This window comes from Pecten maximus, chromosome 10 (assembly GCF_902652985.1).
Source record: "Pecten maximus chromosome 10, xPecMax1.1, whole genome shotgun sequence".
Taxonomy (NCBI): Eukaryota; Metazoa; Mollusca; class Bivalvia; order Pectinida; family Pectinidae; genus Pecten; species Pecten maximus.
Window position 1 is genome coordinate 2244483 of NC_047024.1, and position 22640 is coordinate 2267122.

General features: G+C 39.1%; 1 protein-coding gene across 1 annotated transcript in view; it reads left to right on the forward strand.

Annotated features, from left to right (window-relative positions):
* LOC117335767 (angiopoietin-related protein 1-like) overlaps positions 1-22507 on the forward strand; it is a 46609-nt gene extending 24102 nt beyond the window's left edge. The window contains exons 6-7 of the mRNA XM_033895947.1: positions 15055-15228; positions 21574-22507. Of these exons, the coding sequence (XP_033751838.1) occupies positions 15055-15228; positions 21574-21812 (413 nt within the window). The 3' untranslated portion in view covers positions 21813-22507. The remainder of the gene's footprint in view (positions 1-15054; positions 15229-21573) is intronic.
* Positions 22508-22640: the final 133 nt, after the last annotated feature.

Here is a 22640-nt window from a genome sequence, read left to right on the forward strand (position 1 = left end):
GTGTCTGGTGGTTCTGTTATTCCTGGTACGGTATGGAGTCAGACGTGTTCCGTGTTTGTCGATGTGTCTGGTGGTTCTGTTATTCCTGGTACAGTACAGAGTCAGACGTGTTCCGTGTTTGTCGATGTGTCTGGTGGTTCTGTTATTCCTGGTACAGTACGGAGTCAGACGTGTTCCGTGTTTGTCGATGTGTCTGGTGGTTCTGTTATTCCTGGTACAGTATCGAGTCAGACGTGTTCCGTGTTTGTCGATGTGTCTGGTGGTTCTGTTATTCCTGGTACAGTATGGAGTCAGACGTGTTCCGTGTTTGTCGATGTGTCTGGTGGTTCTGTTATTCCTGGTACGGTATGGAGTCAGACGTGTTCCGTGTTTGTCGATGTGTCTGGTGGTTCTGTTATTCCTGGTACAGTATCGAGTCAGACGTGTTCCGTGTTTGTCGATGTGTCTGGTGGTTCTGTTATTCCTGGTACGGTATGGAGTCAGACGTGTTCCGTGTTTGTCGATGTGTCTGGTGGTTCTGTTATTCCTGGTACGGTATGGAGTCAGACGTGTTCCGTGTTTGTCGATGTGTCTGGTGGTTCTGTTATTCCTGGTACAGTATGGAGTCAGACGTGTTCCGTGTTTGTCGATGTGTCTGGTGGTTCTGTTATTCCTGGTACAAAGTCAGACGTGTTCCGTGTTTGTCGATGTGTCTGGTGGTTCTGTTATTCCTGGTACAGTATGAAGTCAGACGTGTTCCGTGTTTGTCGATGTGTCTGGTGGTTCTGTTATTCCTGGTACGGTATGGAGTCAGACGTGTTCCGTGTTTGTCGATGTGTCTGGTGGTTCTGTTATTCCTGGTACGGTATGGAGTCAGACGTGTTCCGTGTTTGTCGATGTGTCTGATGGTTCTGTTATTCCTGGTACAGTATTGAGTAAGACGTGTTCCGTGTTTGTCGATGTGTCTGGTGGTTCTGTTATTCCTGGTACGGTATGGAGTCAGACGTGTTCCGTGTTTGTCGATGTGTCTGGTGGTTCTGTTATTCCTGGTACAGAGTCAGACGTGTTCCGTGTTTGTCGATGTGTCTGGTGGTTCTGTTATACCTGGTACAGTATGGAGTCAGACGTGTTCCGTGTTAGTCGATGTGTCTGGTGGTTCTGTTATTCCTGGTACAGTATGGAGTCAGACGTGTTCCGTGTTTGTCGATGTGTCTGGTGGTTCTGTTATTCCTGGTACGGTATGGAGTCAGACGTGTTCCGTGTTTGTCGATGTGTCTGGTGGTTCTGTTATTCCTGGTACAGTACAGAGTAAGACGTGTTCCGTGTTTGTCGATGTGTCTGATGGTTCTGTTATTCCTGGTACAGAGTCAGACGTGTTCCGTGTTTGTCGATGTGTCTGGTGGTTCTGTTATTCCTGGTACAGAGTCAGACGTGTTCCGTGTTTGTCGATGTGTCTGGTGGTTCTGTTATTCCTGGTACAGTATGGAGTCAGACGTGTTCCGTGTTTGTCGATGTGTCTGGTGGTTCTGTTATTCCTGGTACAGTATGGAGTCAGACGTGTTCCGTGTTAGTCGATGTGTCTGATGATTCTGTTATTCCTGGTACAGAGTCAGACGTGTTCCGTGTTTGTCGATGTGTCTGATGATTCTGTTATTCCTGGTACAGTATGGAGTCAGACGTGTTCCGTGTTAGTCGATGTGTCTGGTGGTTCTGTTATTCCTGGTACAGTATGGAGTCAGACGTGTTCCGTGTTTGTCGATGTGTCTGACGGTTCTGTTATTCCTGGTACAGTATGGAGTCTGACGTGTTCCGTGTTAGTCGATGTGTCTGATGGTTCTGTTATTCCTGGTACAGTATGGAGTCAGACGTGTTCCGTGTTTGTCGATGTGTCTGGTGGTTCTGTTATTCCTGGTACAGTATGGAGTCAGACGTGCTCCGTGTTTGTCGATGTGTCTGGTGGTTCTGTCATTCCTGGTACAGTATGGAGTCAGACGTGTTCCGTGTTAGTCGATGTGTCTGATGATTCTGTTATTCCTGGTACAGAGTCAGACGTGTTCCGTGTTTGTCGATGTGTCTGATGGTTCTGTTATTCCTGGTACAGAGTCAGACGTGTTCCGTGTTTGTCGATGTGTCTGATGGTTCTGTTATTCCTGGTACAGAGTCAGACGTGTTCCGTGTTAGTCGATGTGTCTGGTGGTTCTGTTATTCCTGGTACGGTATGGAGTCAGACGTGTTCCGTGTTTGTCGATGTGTCGGGTGGTTCTGTTATTCCTGGTACAGTATGGAGTCAGACGTGTTCCGTGTTTGTCGATGTGTCTGATGGTTCTGTTATTCCTGGTACAGTATGGAGTCAGACGTGTTCCGTGTTTGTCGATGTGTCTGGTGGCTCTGTTATTCCTGGTACAGAGTCAGACGTGTTCCGTGTTTGTCGATGTGTCTGATGGTTCTGTTATTCCTGGTACAGTATGGAGTCAGACGTGTTCCGTGTTTGTCGATGTGTCTGGTGGTTCTGTTATTCCTGGTACAGTATGGAGTCAGACGTGTTCCGTGTTTGTCGATGTGTCTGGTGGTTCTGTTATTCCTGGTACGGTATGGAGTCAGACGTGTTCCGTGTTTGTCGATGTGTCTGGTGGTTCTGTTATTCCTGGTACAGTACGGAGTCAGACGTGTTCCGTGTTTGTCGATGTGTCTGGTGGTTCTGTTATTCCTGGTACAGTATCGAGTCAGACGTGTTCCGTGTTTGTCGATGTGTCTGGTGGTTCTGTTATTCCTGGTACGGTATGGAGTCAGACGTGTTCCGTGTTTGTCGATGTGTCTGGTGGTTCTGTTATTCCTGGTACAGAGTCAGACGTGTTCCGTGTTTGTCGATGTGTCTGGTGGTTCTGTTATTCCTGGTACAGTACAGAGTCAGACGTGTTCCGTGTTTGTCGATGTGTCTGGTGGTTCTGTTATTCCTGGTACAGTACGGAGTCAGACGTGTTCCGTGTTTGTCGATGTGTCTGGTGGTTCTGTTATTCCTGGTACAGTATCGAGTCAGACGTGTTCCGTGTTTGTCGATGTGTCTGGTGGTTCTGTTATTCCTGGTACGGTATGGAGTCAGACGTGTTCCGTGTTTGTCGATGTGTCTGGTGGTTCTGTTATTCCTGGTACAGAGTCAGACGTGTTCCGTGTTTGTCGATGTGTCTGGTGGTTCTGTTATTCCTGGTACAGTACAGAGTCAGACGTGTTCCGTGTTAGTCGATGTGTCTGATGGTTCTGTTATTCCTGGTACGGTATGGAGTCAGACGTGTTCCGTGTTTGTCGATGTGTCTGGTGGTTCTGTTATCAACACCTTTTTTTATTGAAATGTTACATCAGTCAAATCACCATACTTTCTCAAGCTTGATACACTTCATCACAATGATACCATAAAGACTGACTACGGACAAGTCTGAATATGCCATAGAACAAAATACATGTATTTATAAAATAAACAATATTAATTGTAGTTTTAACTGTTACAAAATACTGTATACAAATAAGCAATTGGACAAGAAAACATACAGTTCGTATATCCACGTATCTTAATGAAACTTATTAGCTGGGACGGAATCACGGCATGATTTCAAATTAGATGTCAGAGTAAGAGATTTTTTTTTTTTTTTTGACTGTTCGAAATTTTATTGCCACAGAACATTTAACGATTTGGACTGCTGCCAGGGTTTAGGCCCTGGATTCAGTATCCTGACAAATATGTCATCATGCTTGATTGCAACTCGCACATACATGTACATATGTCACGATGTTTCAATTATATAATTAAGCAAGCTTTCACATGCGCATGTGTGCAGTATACCCTATATGTTAAAACCTGTTACACAACATGTATACGTAACTATACAGCGTGTTCTTAATCCCAGGTGATAATCGCCCTATGCGCGTTTCACCTGTACTGGAATGTCACAGGCGCATGTGAAAGCTTGCTTAATTATATAATTACCTAACTTCAAATGGTTAATACTGTTTAGAATGTAACTGTTTATAATTGGTATACCTTTTTGACTATAGCAGAGATTTGTGTCAGACACCTAAATTGGCTTATACCTGTTAGACAACATAGCGTCTATTATTTAAGACTATGTCCAGAATTTCTTAACACCAATTAATTCTAATACAAATTAATTTCCAATAACAACAGTAAAACTATCCTAATTCTAAACGTATGTGAAGTTTAAAAATTGTTCTCCAACTTTTATGCTATATAAAAATGTTTCTATTTTAATTTATATATAAAATATTTCTATTTTTAATTTATATATAAAAATATCGCTTGAAACAGCGTGACAGATTTTCCTCCCTATTAAGAAAAAGAATTCCTCCGGAATTCAGAAAGAAAAATCAATTATCAAATCAAACAAAAATGAAATATTTGGAAGTATTTACAGCAACCACCAATAGTATCATCAAATAAACATCAATGTAATAAATCTCACAATCTGTTATCAATAGATATTTAACCATATTATATATATACATTAAATGAGCAATCAATGGTTAAATTACAATTATTGTTGCTAAGAAGTATTGCATGTATTGATATATATATGGTAAAGATAAACATGCAATGTAAAATTGAAAATTAAACAATGTTATATACATGTACATAAGTATGCATAAAGTCTTCATTTAATAAGTATAAATAAATCCATGGTGAATTTCACAGGTAATCCAGAATGAATTGTCCATTGTAGGTGGGTGATGTTCAGTGTATATATATATACATATCACTTTGTAAATATGCTGTATATTTCACAGCATCATATCATCACATGACATCACTGGTTATGGCAATTAATCCAATCAGGAATGATAATCTATTCAGGAAACAATGATCACTTTGGACAGTCCCAGTGTCCAGTTCCGGTGTCCCGCGAATACACATGTTGAAGTCCAATCACATAGAATAATTCTTTACAAGTGCTCCTCACTTTGAATGTTCTGACATTAGCCATAAAACCTACACACACTAGTGGTCAAGTCAATATGAACTAACCCAAGGTTAAATGCAATATACAGCGTACATAGAATATAAAGTTATACACTAAATGTCCACATGTTTCCATTATAAATGAATGGAAATCTTTATGCAATTAAAAATCATTTAAAGTAAATGAAAACAAAAATATGTACAATATGTACAATGGAAGTATAGATCGATGCCTTTTGGGATTCTAGCCAGCAAGAAGTTTAAAATATTTTTAACCTGAATCTAAATTTGGGTACAATTTGTCCTTGTTGACCTGGGATGTTATCTTATTAGAACTTATCACAACAGGGTACACAACTCTCCCTAACTTTTTATATAACAAAGCAGTAAATGTTGTATCAACAATCCTATGTGTTCTATATGCCAACAGAGGATTTAGATATATTTTTGAAGGTACATTAAAGTTTCGACCAAAACTATTGTCTTTGATGGTAAAATCTGCCCAATTAATATCCAAAATTGACCTGATTCCAAAAGTAATTTTGAAATCTGATAAAGAAGTAGCTGTGGTGAAGCTAACACTATCATGTGCATAGGGTAAATCTACTACAGGCAGTAGGACTGTGTCCTGATTGTTGGTAAGTTCAAGAACCAACTTGAACTTATCTCTCTTGAAGAACTTGTAAATGATATAAACAAAAATAATGATAATACATAAAATACTTAATATCTCTGAAGATGTGTAAATGTGTGGCACTAGGTTCACTGTGGTTGTAGTTGTAGTAATATCTGTAGATGGTGTTGTATAGTGAAACACTGGTTGGAGAACAAAGCTGTGAGATTGTTCTGCCTTTGAAAGTAATGTCACTGTTGTAACTAAAGCTCTATATTTCAAAAACAAAAATACAAATGCTAAAAGACTGATCACAGCTAAAGCTACAGAAATATATGACAAAATTGAAGAAAAATCTATTCCTGGTGATATGTTAGATTGGTAGTGTAGCATTGACTCTGACAACTTTTGAAAAATTACTTTATTTGCTTTTGCTGCTGAAGCAACTTTCTTCAGATTTAACTTTGCTTTCTGTTCAGTGTGTATGATGTTTGTGAAGTTGTGCGAGAACATTTTAAAATGTGGTAATTGTATATCTAACATTTGAGCAAATGTTGAATTTGGCTGTAGCTGTTTTACAGATGCATTGAAAAATTGTTGCAGAAGTATTAAATTCACCGCATGTACTTTTGAAATGTCATGAGAAGAGTTTGTGTTACATCTATTCCAGTATGGAGGTAAATACATGGAAGAACTTGAGAAAGAACATATACATGGTATCTCTATTATACAAAAAGAACAGCCTTTTTTAACAGTTTTTGAAGTTTCACAAGTCAAAGTAATGTCTGAAACATTAACCAAAGCTAAATGACTACGATTTAGATGAATAACAGTAGGTCTGATAATGTCTAGTATAAAATTAAAAACACAGTTAGTTAATGATGTATATCAATTTGTTGTCCTTGTAAAAGCGAGGTGTACATGTATTATAAAGTGTGTAAGATGAGTTTTTTTGTTATATGCGAATGTGTGTCCATTTAAATGAGTGTAAAACAGAGAAAAACATGTTTAATGGAAAAATATAATTTGTGCAAGCTGAAAGTCGAAAACAAATATATATTCTCAGTTCTGAGTGCAAAAAAAAAAGAGAGAGAGAAAAAAAAAAAAAAACACAGTTAGTGTCAATGCTGCTTTTGTTGGCATTTAAGAGGCTAATTAAACAAGACTTGTCTGTGTCATTCCTCAAAATAATATGTTGTTGACAATGCCAAATATGACTATCGCTTGAACAAGACTCTAAGTCTTTTGTAGAAACTACACTAAATAACCTGCCATCTTGTGATAACAACAAGTGGTCCTTTGAGTTGTCAAGTTGAGTACCATGACGTGTGGTTGCATTCAATGGAACAGGAAATGTATTAACTTTGTATAATTGTAAGGTGATTGTAGTGATTGGGAATTGAACAGCTACTAAAATGTTGGAGAACCTACGAAAAATTGTGAATTTTGCATGCTTGTAATAAAATGTTGGGTGAGAATGTGTCAAATAAAAATTATGTGCCTGTACCTTATCCTGTATATATGATAAAACTGTACTTAAGGTATGATGAGGTATTAACAAGGGAGACAACTTTCCTTGCATTTTGGCTAATACACCCATTAACAATTCCTCATATCTATTCATAATTCTCAAAGTAAGGCGGGTTTGTTTTGTCATTGCTGACACTAATCCAGCTTGTGCTACCTGACTTGATACTAAAGACTTATTAAAATTTTCTCCTAACTTCTCAATTGCTTCATGATTGTCAGTGAGACTTTGGAAAACATTATCAATTCTGGAATCAAAATTTCTGATTGCTGCTGTAAAAATATCAATCTGATGGGATGAAGCCTTGGCCATCTTTTGCTGATTAGCCCTAATCATAGCTACATTACGAGATAAACTTGTTAAATCAGATGTGGTAGAGGTTCCAAAAAGAGTTTTAGCCAAAGATCCTATAAAAGGTAAAAATTATCTACGCTTTCTAGATATGGGCAACCTAATCGAAGGATGATGAGGTAACAGTGTCTTGATTTCTCCCAATATTGTGCCTACATCGACTGATGTCTGCCTATGTAATGCTACCATTTCCATCATTGCTTCGTTATACCATGGACAATTTAAACAAGGTGATGGTTTCTCTGTGACAAATGGAAAAGGTTGTAGTTCGATTTCGAAATAATGTTTCCAATAGTTTCCTGAGGGATAAACGGTGCCTTTTTCCTCAAATGTAACACCATAATTGAAAAGTTCTTTGGTTTTATCATATGGCCTTCTTTCCACATTCCCATATGCCATGGCGATAAAAAGGAAGCTAAGAAGCACAAAGGAATTCATCTTGATAGGTTTACCTACAAAGAGATGGAAAGGGTCTTAAAGGCAATTGTTTTTACTTTCCAAGATTTTAAAATATTAATTTTTTTATATATATATATATATACCCGTATACTTATCCATATCAATATGGTTGGTAGTAAAAATTATGGGTATTACATGATTAACCCTAGCACTAATAAACAAGTCACAAGTGAGAAAAATTGTTATTTTAACTACCATCCATAGAGAATATAGATAAGGAAAAAAAATATGTCTAAAAATGTAGGTATTAACAAGATAGCTCCAATACTGTTCTACAACTAACCTCTGCAAGGAATTTCTGTGGAATTTTATGTAGAAAAATAAAAATAGCCAATATTTCAGGATAACTTTTCTTGGGTAACATTGAATTATACTGATCTCTAAGACTTATTATATGATACCTCTAAGATACAATACTTTCTAGTATCTCCAATATTCGAGTACTCAACATATATATAATCAATAATACATGAATTATCATGTTTCATACATTAAAGCTATAACTGCTTTACCAAACACTTATACTGTACATGTTCCTCACATGTAATTAATAACTACTCTGTATGAGACCTCAGTATCATTTCCCTATATATATCACTTATGTGTATGTATCTAGTAATACAACAATATGAAAGAGTTATGATGTTGTAAAAATATCCAAACTGTACCACAAATCTATTAAGTAAACAGTTATTTTCTTGTAAAGAAAGATCTTTTTCTTCTACGTCCCGTTTTAGTATGTGTCTTATTATACTCCTCAACAACTTCTGGCCTAACGTTCGTGCTTGGTATCCACTCCGTTCCTGGATAACCTAACCATTTTACCCTAAACTGCTGAATTCCTGCCCTAACTCTACTGCCTAAGATTTTCTCTATAGGATATTCTTCTTGAGATCTATCTACTTGAGAATCAGGCTGAGAAGGGTTAATGGGATCATCTTGTGACTGAGACAAGTCTATGAGTGGGTTCTGGGGAGGTTCGGGTGGATCTGGTGCATCCCTTTTGCGATCTTGTATATCTACAGGGGGATCTGGGGGTACCCTTGGAGGATCTGGTTGATTTTCATCTATTGGATTAGACCTAAGTTTATGATCTATATCCAAGAAATGCTTGATACGTGAAGCATTAACTAGGGATTCTACCAACTTACCTGTAACAGTGTTCCTAAGCTTATAAGTATAGTTTGGACCGAGTCTGACTATCCTATATGGTCCTTTATACTTTTTAGGAAGTTTGGAAGACTCACCTTTCTTGACTTGAGGGTCTGATAATAATACTATATCATCAGTTTGAAAGTCTGGTTCCTTTGCCTTTATATCATGATGCTCTTTCAACTTAGCTTTCCTAATCTCTATATTCTCTTTTGCTATCTTTTCAGCTACTTTTGTGTTCTCTATGATTTCGTTAAGTACCTGTTTCTGATTCTTACCAATAGAGTCTTTTGGTATGAGCTCAGTATCTACTGGCATTCTCATTTCCATACCAAATGCAATATAAAATGGCGAGAATTCAGAAGCTTCTGTGCTAGGTGTCATTCTATAAGCCATCATAATACCTGGTAACTTATCTGGCCAACTAGTTTGATCTCCATCGCAACATGCTCTTAAATTTGCTCCTAACGTACTGTTTGTACGTTCAACCACCGAGTTAGTCTGTGGATGGTAGGAACTAGTATGTGAGCGACCTACACTAAAGAATTCGCATAGAGCTGAGATCAACTTACCCATGAAGTTCTTACCTCGATCCGAAATAAGCACTGATGGACAACCATACCTGGTAAAGATTTCTTTATACAGTACCTTAGCTATCTCTGATGACTCTTGGCTACGTAATGGATGCGCTTCGCACCACTGAGAAAAACTGTCAACTACCAAGAGAAGATAGGTGTATTTCTCTTTACTCACAGGTAATGGACCTAAGATTTCCATGTGCCATCTCTCAAACTTTGCAGCTACTGGTAATGGTGTTAAGGGTATCTTACCTTTGTTGTAGTCTCGTTTGCATGTTTGACAGACCATGCAGGATTTGACATATGTTTCAACGTCTGTGAACATAGAAGGCCAATAGTACCTAAGTTTCAATGCACCATGGGTACGATTGATGCCCATATGTACACCTCCCGCGTGACTGTCATGGAAAGCCTGAATGATGTTTCTCCTGTATGTCCTTGGCACTGCTAGTCTCTTTACAAACCTAATAGGACCTTTAATACCTGTAGTCCTTTGGTTCCATATATGATAGAGCACACCTTGATGATCGATCTCAAAGGAATGAGACTGGGCTACTATAGATCTACCTTTATGTTTGTCATCAGGCAATTTGTCTGAATGCTTGTAATCTACAATAGCCTTAAAACAGTCATCATTTCTCTGTTTCTCAATCAGTTGTGTCCTGATCTGGTTGATATCAAGAGGACTTTTAGGTTGTATATCATTCAAATCTAAGACTAAATCATCATCTGGCTCAGGTGCACTTACCTCGAGTACTGAGGGTACTGGTATCTGCAGCTTGTCAACATCCAAAAATTGTACTTGAAGCCACTCACCTGTGACCTCAGGGTCAATGGTATGATAATCTGATTCACTCAATAAACTCTGAGTGATGATGGATGAAGCTTGGGGAATTATACTTGCCTCATTCACCTCTTGTGAGTGTGACTTACTTGATTGTTCTGTCTCCTCATAAGTACGTCGAGATACATGTAGTGCATCTGCATTCTGGTTTTTAACACCTGGCTTGTGGTGAATAGTGAAGTGATAGCCTTGGATTTTTAATGACCATCTACCTAACCTACCTTGCTTGTCCTTTATGGTCTTCAGGTATTTGAGAGCCAAATTATCTGTGTATACTGTAAAATGTCTATTGGCTAGATATGGATGATACACCTGTACGGCCTCTACTAATGCAAGACATTCCTGTTCAGAGACTCCAAATTTGAGTTCATTATTTCCAAGTGCCCTTCCTCCATATGCAATGACTCGTTCTCTACCCTGATCATCTAACTGACCTAACACCCATCCAATAGCAGTACCAGAAGCATCGGTGGACAAAACAAACTCTCTGTCCATCTGTGGAAATGCTAAGATAGGCGGTGACACTAAACACTGTTTAAGAGTCTCGAAGGCCTTTTGACAATCGGTAGACCAGTCAAATTTGGCATCCTTTTGTAAAAGCTTGTGTAAGGGTCTAGAAATCTTAGCAAAGTCTTTGACAAAACGTTTGTAATAGGTACAAAGCCCAATGAAAGCTCTGACATCACGAACCTTACGAGGCACTGGAAAATCTCTTACCTTGTCCGTGGTAGCTGGATTAACCTCTACACCATTCTTAGACAAGAAATGACCTAAGTACTCAACTCTCTTCAGTGCAAACTGACATTTCGATGGCTTAAGTTTGAGATTTGCTTCACGCAATCGGTCGAAAACTTGCTGCAAATGATTTAAATGTTGGTGGAAGTCTTTACTGTAAATAAGGATATCATCTACATAGACGAGAACAAAATTCCAGAAAAGACCTCTTAACACTTGAGCCATCACCATCTGAAAGCTCATTGATGCATTCATTAAACCGAATGGTAATCTTTTAAATTGAAAGACACCATGATGAGTCACAAACGCAGATTTGTGTTTTGTTTCCTCATCTAATGGGATTTGCCAAAATCCTGATGCCAAGTCTAACACCGAAAACAGTTGAGATTTTGACTCACCTACACTGTCGAACACATCCTCTAATCGTGGCAGTTGGAAGCTGACAGGACGAGTCTGAGCATTCAGACCTCTGTAATCAACTGCAAATCTGTACTCACCTGTCTTTTTCCGTACCATTACCACGGGTGCGTTCCATACTGAGACTGAGGGTTCTACAATGTCATTGTCTAGCATCTCTTTGACCTGACGTTCAACCTCAGCCTTAACAGCTGGAGAGTGCCTATAAAATCTTTGTCTATGTGGGGGAGCATTGTCCGTCTCTATTCTATGGTAGTGTACATCTGTACAGCCTAATTCCTCTATACTCACAGCAAATACATCCCTATTCCTGCCTATAAAATGCAGTAACTGAGTTTTCTGATCCTCAGTGAGATCAGCATCATCTAAAGGAATACCTAATGACTGTGCAGTTTGTAACAACTTAACACTATCCTCTGATGTTATGTTACATACACATGGTTGAACCTTACCTTTGTCTTTTTCATGTCCATTAGATTCAGATAATTCAGAAATAGAACTTGCATCTATGGGTAACAACTTACCTACAATTGTGCCAGCTTTTAGACAGATGGGTATGTTATTTGGGTTCAGAAGCATACATACAGACTTACCTTTCCTACAGGTAATGACTATTTTAGCACCAACTAATTTACTAGTCTTACATAGATCTACTCCTGGCTCAAGTATTGCAACCGAGCCTTCTGGGATTCTGGACAACTTAACCGGAACTAAGATCTGCTCCTGTGGCTGGACAGTAACGGTAGTACTTACTCTAGCTAACCCGACATTAAATACAGAATGGGTCTTACACTGTACCAAAGCGGACCCTACCAATATAGACATTTTCCTGTCTCCCACATTTACAGTTCCCTTATATTTCTGTAAAAAGTCCATCCCTAAAATGATCTGTTGGTGTAACCTAATAAAAATATAAAACTTCATCTGTACCTCTGTCTTATCCAAAGTAAAAGATAAAGTAGCACACCCTTCAATTTTATGCACAGTTCCTCCTACACCATATACATGATTAATATCTGAAGAGTCTAATTTTCCTTTAGAATCTATCTTATAAAATAGGGATTTTGTCATACAACTTACACTAGCCCCTGTATCTACTAATGCACTAGCAAAAACATCTGATTTAGAAAAATTGATATCTACAAAATTGTCCTTAAGCTCAGTTGAAAAACACGGATTCAATGTTGCAGGCCTCGGCAAGGTAATCCCCTTAACCCTGCTAGGCGAAAAATCCTATTTGTTAGATGGTACAGGTGTTCGATACATGAGTTTAAAATGACCTAGTCTACCGCATGCAAAACATTTTGATTTGTTTTGAACTGCTGGACAGTCCCTAGGTGCTGTGTGTTGGTGTGACCCTCACCTACTACATTTGTGTGACTGTCTGTTTTGGTGTGAATTTGTATTGTGTGTCCTACGTGTACTATTCTGTTGCCTATGTGCAAAATCAGATTTGTTGTGTCTGTGCCGATGTGATTTTGTGTCTGTTTGTATTAAGTTAACATCGGTTTTTATAGATTTGATCTCAGTAGTGAGACTGTCTATCTTATTTAGCACTAAATTCATCTGGTGCTCTGGTTCAGCTACCTGTGAACCTGTTTGGGCTCCTAATAAGGCTACCTCGGCCAATTCGGCCACCTTGATCAACTGATCTACATCAACAGGTTCCTTTTGGATCACTGCCGACCTAATCTCTGGCTTTAGGCCCCCTAATATGGCATAAAAAATTTGATCTTGTGACATTTGGGCTATTTTGCCCTTATATCTCACATTTTGTACAAAATCTACTACTGACTGCATATAACCTTGGGATAGTTGATTTACTTCCCTTACACTCGACCATCTAGAAAATGGTTTTGAAGAAAATCGTTCTAAAAACACTGTCTCTATTTTGGCTAAGTCTGTTTTTATATCGTCAGCTAGTCCGTCAAACCATTGATACGCACTTGAGTTGGTTTCTAAACATAACGCGAACAGTGGTATCTTCTGGGCATCTTTAGCCTGCACTAAGTTGATAAAGTTTTTATATTTGTTTAAAAAGGCGACTGGATCGTCTCCTTTTATTCCCGAGAATTTCCCAATGGAAATTCCATGAGTAATACCTGCAGCCATACCTTTGTGTTGGTCGTCATTTGGCTGGGTTTCTGGTTGATCCTGGACTAAATCTTCATTTTCCTCAATAATCTGGTACAGTTGATGTTGATCTGGCGCTCCTTGGCTACGTAGATTATAGCTTGGCTGTCTTATGTCATTCACAGGTGATGACATGGGTAAGAATCGTGGACTCTACACCAATTGTGATGAGGGTTCTCGTACCTTTTTCTTTGGATGCTGTATTTATCTCGAAGTTGAGATATACCATCTGTTTCCAAGAGAAAGCGTCACTCTGGACGCAGCAGTCAAAGAATAAACATATCGATCTTGGAAACTGATTCTTGCGTATATCTCAGTTATTCCAGATAAATACAGCATCCAAAGAAAAAGGTACGAGAACCCTCATCACACATACATACACTGTATGTTATCAACACCTTTATTTTGTAAAGGTGACCTAACCCAGATATGACCTACATTTGTGTGGTAGGTGTCGTCAATGAAGCAGAAGACGCTTATCCTACCGAAACGCCTGGTCCCTTCCTACCTTTTTGATTGATTTTGAGTTAGAATTACGATAATCTCTGTTGTTTAGTTTTACTTGGTAATTTTTTGGGCCGATCAGATTCAAAACTAACTGGTAATCAGCCATATTGGAATAAAAAGGTACAACTTTGTTCTGGTAAAATAATTGTTTTGAATTATGAAGCAAAGCTGGTCACAATACAAGAATCCAACAGACCGAAGGTCAAGGTCATCGGATCAGATGTCAAGGTCAGATTTGCTATCTTTAAACATTTTGCCATTATGAAGCTTGTCTGGTCAAAATACAAGAAGCTAACAGACCGAAGGTCAAGATCACCTGATCAAATGTCAAGGTCAGATTTTGTATCTTTAATCATTTTGCCATTATGAAGCAAAGCTGGTCACAATCAATCAAGGTATCGACTGACCAAACCTTAAGGTAATCGAGTCAAAGTCAAGACTAGATTTACAAATTTTAAATTTTCTAACTCGTTATGTTTTCTTAGGACATTATGAAGAAACGATGGCCACATTCAAACAAGACACTTTACCCTTATTGCAATGGATGACATGCGACGATCCTACCGTATGTTGTTCTGTGAGTTAGTCACCAACTACTACAAGGAGGCCCCGCCTCAAAATGAATTTTGCTGTTCACGGGGTGGTAAACCCAGGACACAAACACACATTAAGTTAAGGAATCGACCTTGATTTACATTGCATGCGTCTTTGACCAATCAGAAGACACACGGATACTTAGTCTTTTTACTTATATAATTGTTTTTGGTTCAAGGTTTACATTTGTTTCTGTAGGCATTGAAAACATCTTTCGACTTACCAATGCGGCGAATGTAGAACCCTACACACTCCGTGTTGAACTGACCAGTAGAATCGGAGGGTTTAGGTACGCAGAGTACACAAACTTCCAGATCGAGGACGAGACTAACAACTATAAACTCGTCATCGGTACCTACACGGGCACGGCGGGTATGTTATAGAATTTATTTATCTCTGTTTAATGAGACTCAAGGTACAAACTTGTATTACAAGTACCCCCTTATATACTTATAGTTGTATATACCAGTACCCCCTTATACACTTATAGTTGTATATACCAGTACCCCCTTATATACTTATAGTTGTATATACCAGTACCCCCTTACACACTTATAGTTGTATATACCAGTACCCCCTTACATACTTATAGTAGTATATACCAGTACCCCCTTATATACTTATAGTTGTATATACCAGTACCCCCTTACATACTTATAGTTGTATATACCAGTACCCCCTTACATACTTATAGTAGTATATACCAGTACCCCCTTATATACTTATAGTAGTATATACCAGTACCCCCTTACAGACTTATAGTTGTATATACCAGTACCCCCTTACATACTTATAGTTGTATATACCAGTACCCCCTTACATACTTATAGTTGTATATACCAGTACCCCCTTACAGACTGATAGTTGTATATACCAGTACCCCCTTACAGACTGATAGTTGTATATACCAGTACCCCCTTATATACTTATAGTTGTATATACCAGTACCCCCCTTACATACTTATAGTTGTATATACCAGTACCCCCTTATATACTTATAGTTGTATATACCAGTACCCCCTTACAGACTGATAGTTGTATATACCAGTACCCCCTTACATACTTATAGTTGTATATACCAGTACCCCCTTACAGACTTATAGTTGTATATACCAGTACCCCCTTACACACTTATAGTTGTATATACCAGTACCCCCTTACACACTTATAGTTGTATATACCAGTACCCCCCTTACACACTTATAGTTGTATATACCAGTACCCCCTTACACACTTATAGTTGTATATACCAGTACCCCCTTACATACTTATAGTTGTATATACCAGTACCCCCTTACACACTTATAGTTGTATATACCAGTACCCCCTTACACACTTATAGTTGTATATACCAGTACCCCCTTACACACTTATAGTTGTATATACCAGTACCCCCTTACAGACTTATAGTTGTATATACCAGTACCCCCTTACACTACTTATAGTTGTATATACCAGTACCCCCCTTACACACTTATAGTTGTATATACCAGTACCCCCTTACACACTTATAGTTGTATATACCAGTACCCCCTTACACACTTATAGTTGTATATACCAGTACCCCCTTACACACTTATAGTTGTATATACCAGTACCCCCTTATACACTTATAGTTGTATATACCAGTACCCCCTTACACACTTATAGTTGTATATACCAGTACCCCCTTACACACTTATAGTTGTATATACCAGTACCCCCTTATATACTTATAGTTGTATATACCAGTACCCCCTTACACACTTATAGTTGTATATACCAGTACCCCCTTACATACTTATAGTTGTATATACCAGTACCCCCTTACATACTTATAGTTGTATATACCAGTACCCCCTTACACACTTATAGTTGTATATACAGTACCCCTTACATACTTATAGTTGTATATACCAGTACCCCCTTACAACTTATAGTTGTGTATAACCAGTACCCCCTTACACAACTTATAGTTGTATTATACCAGTACCCCCTTACACACTTATAGTTGTATATACCAGTACTCCCTTACACACTTATAGTTGTATATACCAGTACCCCCTTATACATTATAGCTTGTATATACCAGTACCCCCTTACTACTACTTATAGTTGTATATACCAGTACCCCCTTACATACCTATGTTGTATTATACCAGTACCCCCTTACATACTATAGTTTGTCTATACCAGTTACCCCCTTACCATACTTTATAGTTGTATATACCAGGACCCCTTACATACTTTATAGTTTGTATATACCAGTACCCCCTTACATACTTATAGTTGTATATTCCCAGTAACCCCCTTACATACTTAGAGTTGTATATACCAGTACCACCTTACACCCTACTTATAGTATTATATACCAGTACCCCCTCTAACATACTTATAGTTGTATATACCAGTACCCCCTCCATACTTATAGTGTATATACCAGTACCCCATACTAGTATAACAGTACACCCTTACACACTTATAGGTTGTATATACTCAGTACCCCCTTTACACAACTTATTTAGTGTAATATACCGTACCCCCTTACACTACTTATAGTTGTATATACCCAGTACCCCCTTACATACTTAATAGTTGTATATACCAGTACCCCCTTACATACTGATAGTTGTATATACCAGTACCCCCTTACACACTTATAGTTGTATATACCAGTACCCCCTTACATACTTATAGTTGTATATACCATTACCCCCTTACACACTTATAGTTGTATATACCAGTACCCCCTTACATACTTATAGTTGTATATACCAGTACCCCCTTACAGACTTATAGTTGTATATACCAGTTACCCCCTTACAGACTTATAGTTGTATATACCAGTACCCCCTTACACACTTATAGTTGTATATACCAGTACCCCTTACAGACTTATAGTTGTATATACCAGTACCCCCTTACAGACTTATAGTTGTATATACCAGTACCCCCCTTACACACTTATAGTTGTATATACCAGTACCCCCTTACACACTTATAGATGTATATACCAGTACCCCCTTACACACTTATAGTTGTATATACCAGTACCCCCCTTACACACTTATAGTTGTATATACCAGTACCCCCTTACACACTTATAGTTGTATATACCAGTCCCCCCCTTACACACTTATAGTTGTATATACCAGTACCCCCTTACTATACTTATAGTTGTATATACCAGTACCCCCCTTACATACTTATAGTTGTATATACCAGTACCCCCTTACACACTTATAGTTGTATATACCAGTACCCCCTTACACACTTATAGATGTATATACCAGCACCCCCTTACACACTTATAGTTGTATATACCAGTACCCCCTTATATACTTATAGTTGTATATACCAGTACCCCCTTACAGACTTATAGTTGTATATACCAGTACCCCCTTACACACTTATAGTTGTATATACCAGTACCCCCTTACAGACGTTTAGTTATATATACATGTACCAGAACCATTCTCAAGTTTTCTCATTATTTCAAAGAAAATAATTTTTCTGGTGTGTTTCGTAGCTGGTATATTGTAATATATAGATGATAATGTAGTATCTTTAGTCTATCGGATGTCTGCCCTGCAGATAGGGGATAGACATTGTACCTGCTCCCTATTGCATGATCGTAAGAGGCGACTAAATTTGGGATCTTATATTTTTCTTCTTTCTGAACAACTTTCTTCTTCCTACTGTCTCCCTTGACAATGCCCCACTTTTGACCTTTAGTTGAGCGTTCGCCGCTGTGAGGAAGGCTTTGGGTTTTGTCCCCTGGCCGAGACATACCAGAGTCTTTAAAAATGGTAGTTGCTACTCCTGCTTAGCGCTCAGCACATTTGGAGTGGGACGACTGGGTTCGCCCGTTGTCAGTATAATGTGACCGAGTGGGGTGTGCTGCTGGGTGTCTTCGGCAGTATGCTTCAGTGAGGTAGCACTATAAATAGGCAAACGGTCCGGCCTATCACAAGGAGACTTAACACGAACATACCGCAGCCTCCTCATACGCACTCGCCACACGCATGCATGTCGCACGCACGGGAGGCCGTCCTTAAATGACCTTAGCTGTTAATAGGACGTTAAACAAAATAAACCAAACCAAACCAAACTATCGGATGTAATTGTCTACGCAGTAGGTATCGGTTCCGAAAAGTGATATATCATCTTTTGATCATGCTTATTATTTGACAGTAGTAATAGATGAAGTGTCAGGCCATATCCAGCTGATCAGTTGTTATGTCCTCGATGTTTTCTGGGAGGAAGACGCATGGAAATACTCTCGATCCGCAGGCTGTCACATTAGTCGCCTCCGACAGTAACACGTCATACTTCGCCTGTAGTGGGAGTTTGTCCTCCGACAGTAACACGTCATACTTCGCCTGTAGTGGGAGTTTGTCCTCTGACAGTAACACGTCATACTTCGCCTGTAGTGGGAGTTTGTCCTCCGACAGTAACACGTCATACCTCGCCTGTAGTGGGAGTTTGTCCTCCGACAGTAACACGTCATACTTCGCCTGTAGTGGGAGTTTGGCCTCCGACAGTAACACGTCATACTTCGCCTGTAGTGGGAGTTTGTCCTCCGACAGTAACACGTCATACTTCGCCTGTAGTGGGAGTTTGTCCTCCGACAGTAACACGTCATACTTCGCCTGTAGTGGGAGTTTGTCCTCCGACAGTAACACCTCATACCTCGCCTGTAGTGGGAGTTTGTCCTCCGACAGTAACACGTCATACTTCGCCTGTAGTGGGAGTTTGTCCTCCGACAGTAACACGTCATACCTCGCCTGAATTGGGAGTTTGGTCTCCGACAGTAACACGTCATACTTCGCCTGTAGTGGGAGTTTGGCCTCCGACAGTAACACGTCATACTTTGCCTGTAGTGGGAGTTTGTCCTCCGACAGTAACACGTCATACTTCGCCTGTAGTGGGAGTTTGTCCTCCGACAGTAACACGTCATACCTCGTCTGTAGTGGGAGTTTGTCCTCCGACAGTAACACGTCATACCTCGCCTGTAGTGGGAGTTTGTCCTCCGACAGTAACACGTCATACTTCGCCTGTAGTGGGAGTTTGTCCTCCGACAGTAACACGTCATACTTCGCCTGTAGTGGGAGTTTGTCCTCCGACAGTAACACGTCATGCTTCGCCTGTAGTGGGAGTTTGGCCTCCGACAGTAACACGTCATACTTCGCCTGTAGTGGGAGTTTGTCCTCCGACAGTAACACGTCATACCTCGCCTGTAGTGGGAGTTTGTCCTCCGACAGTAACACGTCATACTTCGCCTGTAGTGGGAGTTTGTCCTCCGACAGTAACACGTCATACCTCGCCTGTAGTGGGACAGTAACACGTCATACTTCGCCTGTAGTGGAGTAGTTGGTCCTCCGACAGTAACACGTCATACCTCGCCTGTAGTGGGAGTTTGTCCTCCGACAGTAACACGTCATACTTCGCCTGTAGTGGGAGTTTGTCCTCCGACAGTAACACGTCATACCTCGCCTGTAGTGGGAGTTTTGTCCTCCCGACAGTAACACGTCATACCTCGCCTGTAGTGGGACAGTAACACGTCATACTTCGCCTGTAGTGGGAGTTTGTCCTCCGACAGTAACACGTCATACTTCGCCTGTAGTGGGAGTTTGTCCTCCGACAGTAACACGTCATACTTCGCCTGTAGTGGGAGTTTGTCCTCCGAGAGTAACACGTCATACCTCGCCTGTAGTGGGAGTTTGTGGGTTGGTTTATTACTGAAGTATTTAAATCTTGTTTAATTATATCCCCTAGATTGGCGCTACCTATGATCAGCTCCATCAGACACCGAACCATGACGATACACTCGGGCCATAATATAGAACCATATTTTCGCTAATTAAGAAATTAATAAAACATCATTTCGACCGACTGCCGACCTAGCAATGGCCATTAGTTGCCTATCTACATGAAATATCACGGATGAATTCTCCAAATTACATACGTTTTGTTATAAAATTCTATTGTATTCTTAATACCGTTTGATGGACAGTCCATATATATTGTATAATCTTGAATACACTTACTTTGTTCATTTTGGTTCGTGCCTTCGGAGCCTGTAACAAAAGGTCTAACACTGTAATTATACCACCAGTGATTACTGTGAGAGGTGTATCGATATATACGGTTAAAGTCGTACCTAATGTTGATCCGCATTCAGAGATTTACATAATATGGGTACCTGAATACATTTTTTATAAGTAACCCGACTTTCACTATGAGTTTTTATAGTTTTGAAAGTGATACATAGAAACGAATTTATTTCTCAAACACACAAAGTCGGTTCTCACATATTTTATTTTATAATTAGAATTCGTCAATTTCAAAGAATGGTAAAACAAAACAAGGAAGTAACATTGCATGATGCATAAAATATAGTTTTTCTTGTTTCGTTATTTTTGGTAGATAAATTCTCTTTATCTAATCTAGAGTGATCCTCTTACATTGTACGCCTCCTCTAGTCTTATATATAAAAATATGAAAAATATGACAAAATGTTTGACTTGTGAAATTGAAAGAAAACCATGATTTTCAAACTCTGCATAATTGTATGTAGCTGAAAATGACCATTTTTAATCGAGAAAAAAATTATCATTAAACAATAAGTAGAGTTTACTTAATTGTTCATCAAAAACTTTTCCGTTAAGAATTCAATATTTCACAATCTCGGGTTACAGAAAGAAGTGTTTCATACCAATTGTTGTGTTATCCTAGGCGACGCCATGCGCACGCAGAACGGAACCGAGTTCAGGATCAACGGCGGTGATCACGCCAGGCTAGTGTATAATAGCTGTGACGTCAACATACAGTCAGGTGGTTGGTGGATCAACGACTGTAACCATGCCAACCTGAACAGTGTACATGGTATTACCTGGGATACCCAGTCTGACGGATCTGACAACAATGACCCAATTACTCTAGCTCGAATGATGATTAAACGAAAAAATCTATAAATTCAAGAATTGAGTTTTGTTGTTTGATGTATTCACGAGAAAAAATCGTGATAATTTCCGGAAAACAAATATTATTAATGAAGATGAATACAAAAATTACTGGATTGTTTTTTGTTTTTGTTTTTATTATACTGTTTACAACTCATATCCAATCTATGGCGTTGAATATTAAGGACAATGAAACTGACATCTGTGTCAATGCGAGATTTGAATTTTCTGTCGTAGTTGTACTGTGATGAATATGTATTCTGGCTAGGCGATTGTTTGCCTTAGATCGTGAGTTCGAGGCCCGGTCAGGGCACGAGTCATAAATTAAAGTTGTCTTCCTTCGTCAATTGTGTTACTATGGTACCATATGTATATGTATAAAGAAAGAGAAAAAATCGACAACTCGTCATTAGCGCTTTCGTCGCATCTCAGCTATTATTCGGAAATGCGACGAACGCGCTAAAGACATGCTGTCGAGTTTTGCTTTATGTATTACTTTGTCCGTAGTTATCATATTTAACGATTTTATCATATATATATACAACAAAGAAACAGATAAAACGTATTAAAAGATAAAGTGCTTTATTTATGTTCTTTTCCTTTTCCCTCTACTACGGCTATATTAGCGATATTTCCCCCTCTACTACGGTATACGAGGGGTGATTAATATGTTGTTCGCCTCGTATTGAAGGAGGTACTCAATGATGTTCTATCTAAGTCCTACTATTCTCTGACTATATAGAGCCGTGTTCCCAAGGACTGGTCTCATATGGTTAGTTTATATCGACGAGGTAGCACACTAAAGTAACATGACTAGCGGCTTTTGCAAAATAGACAAAA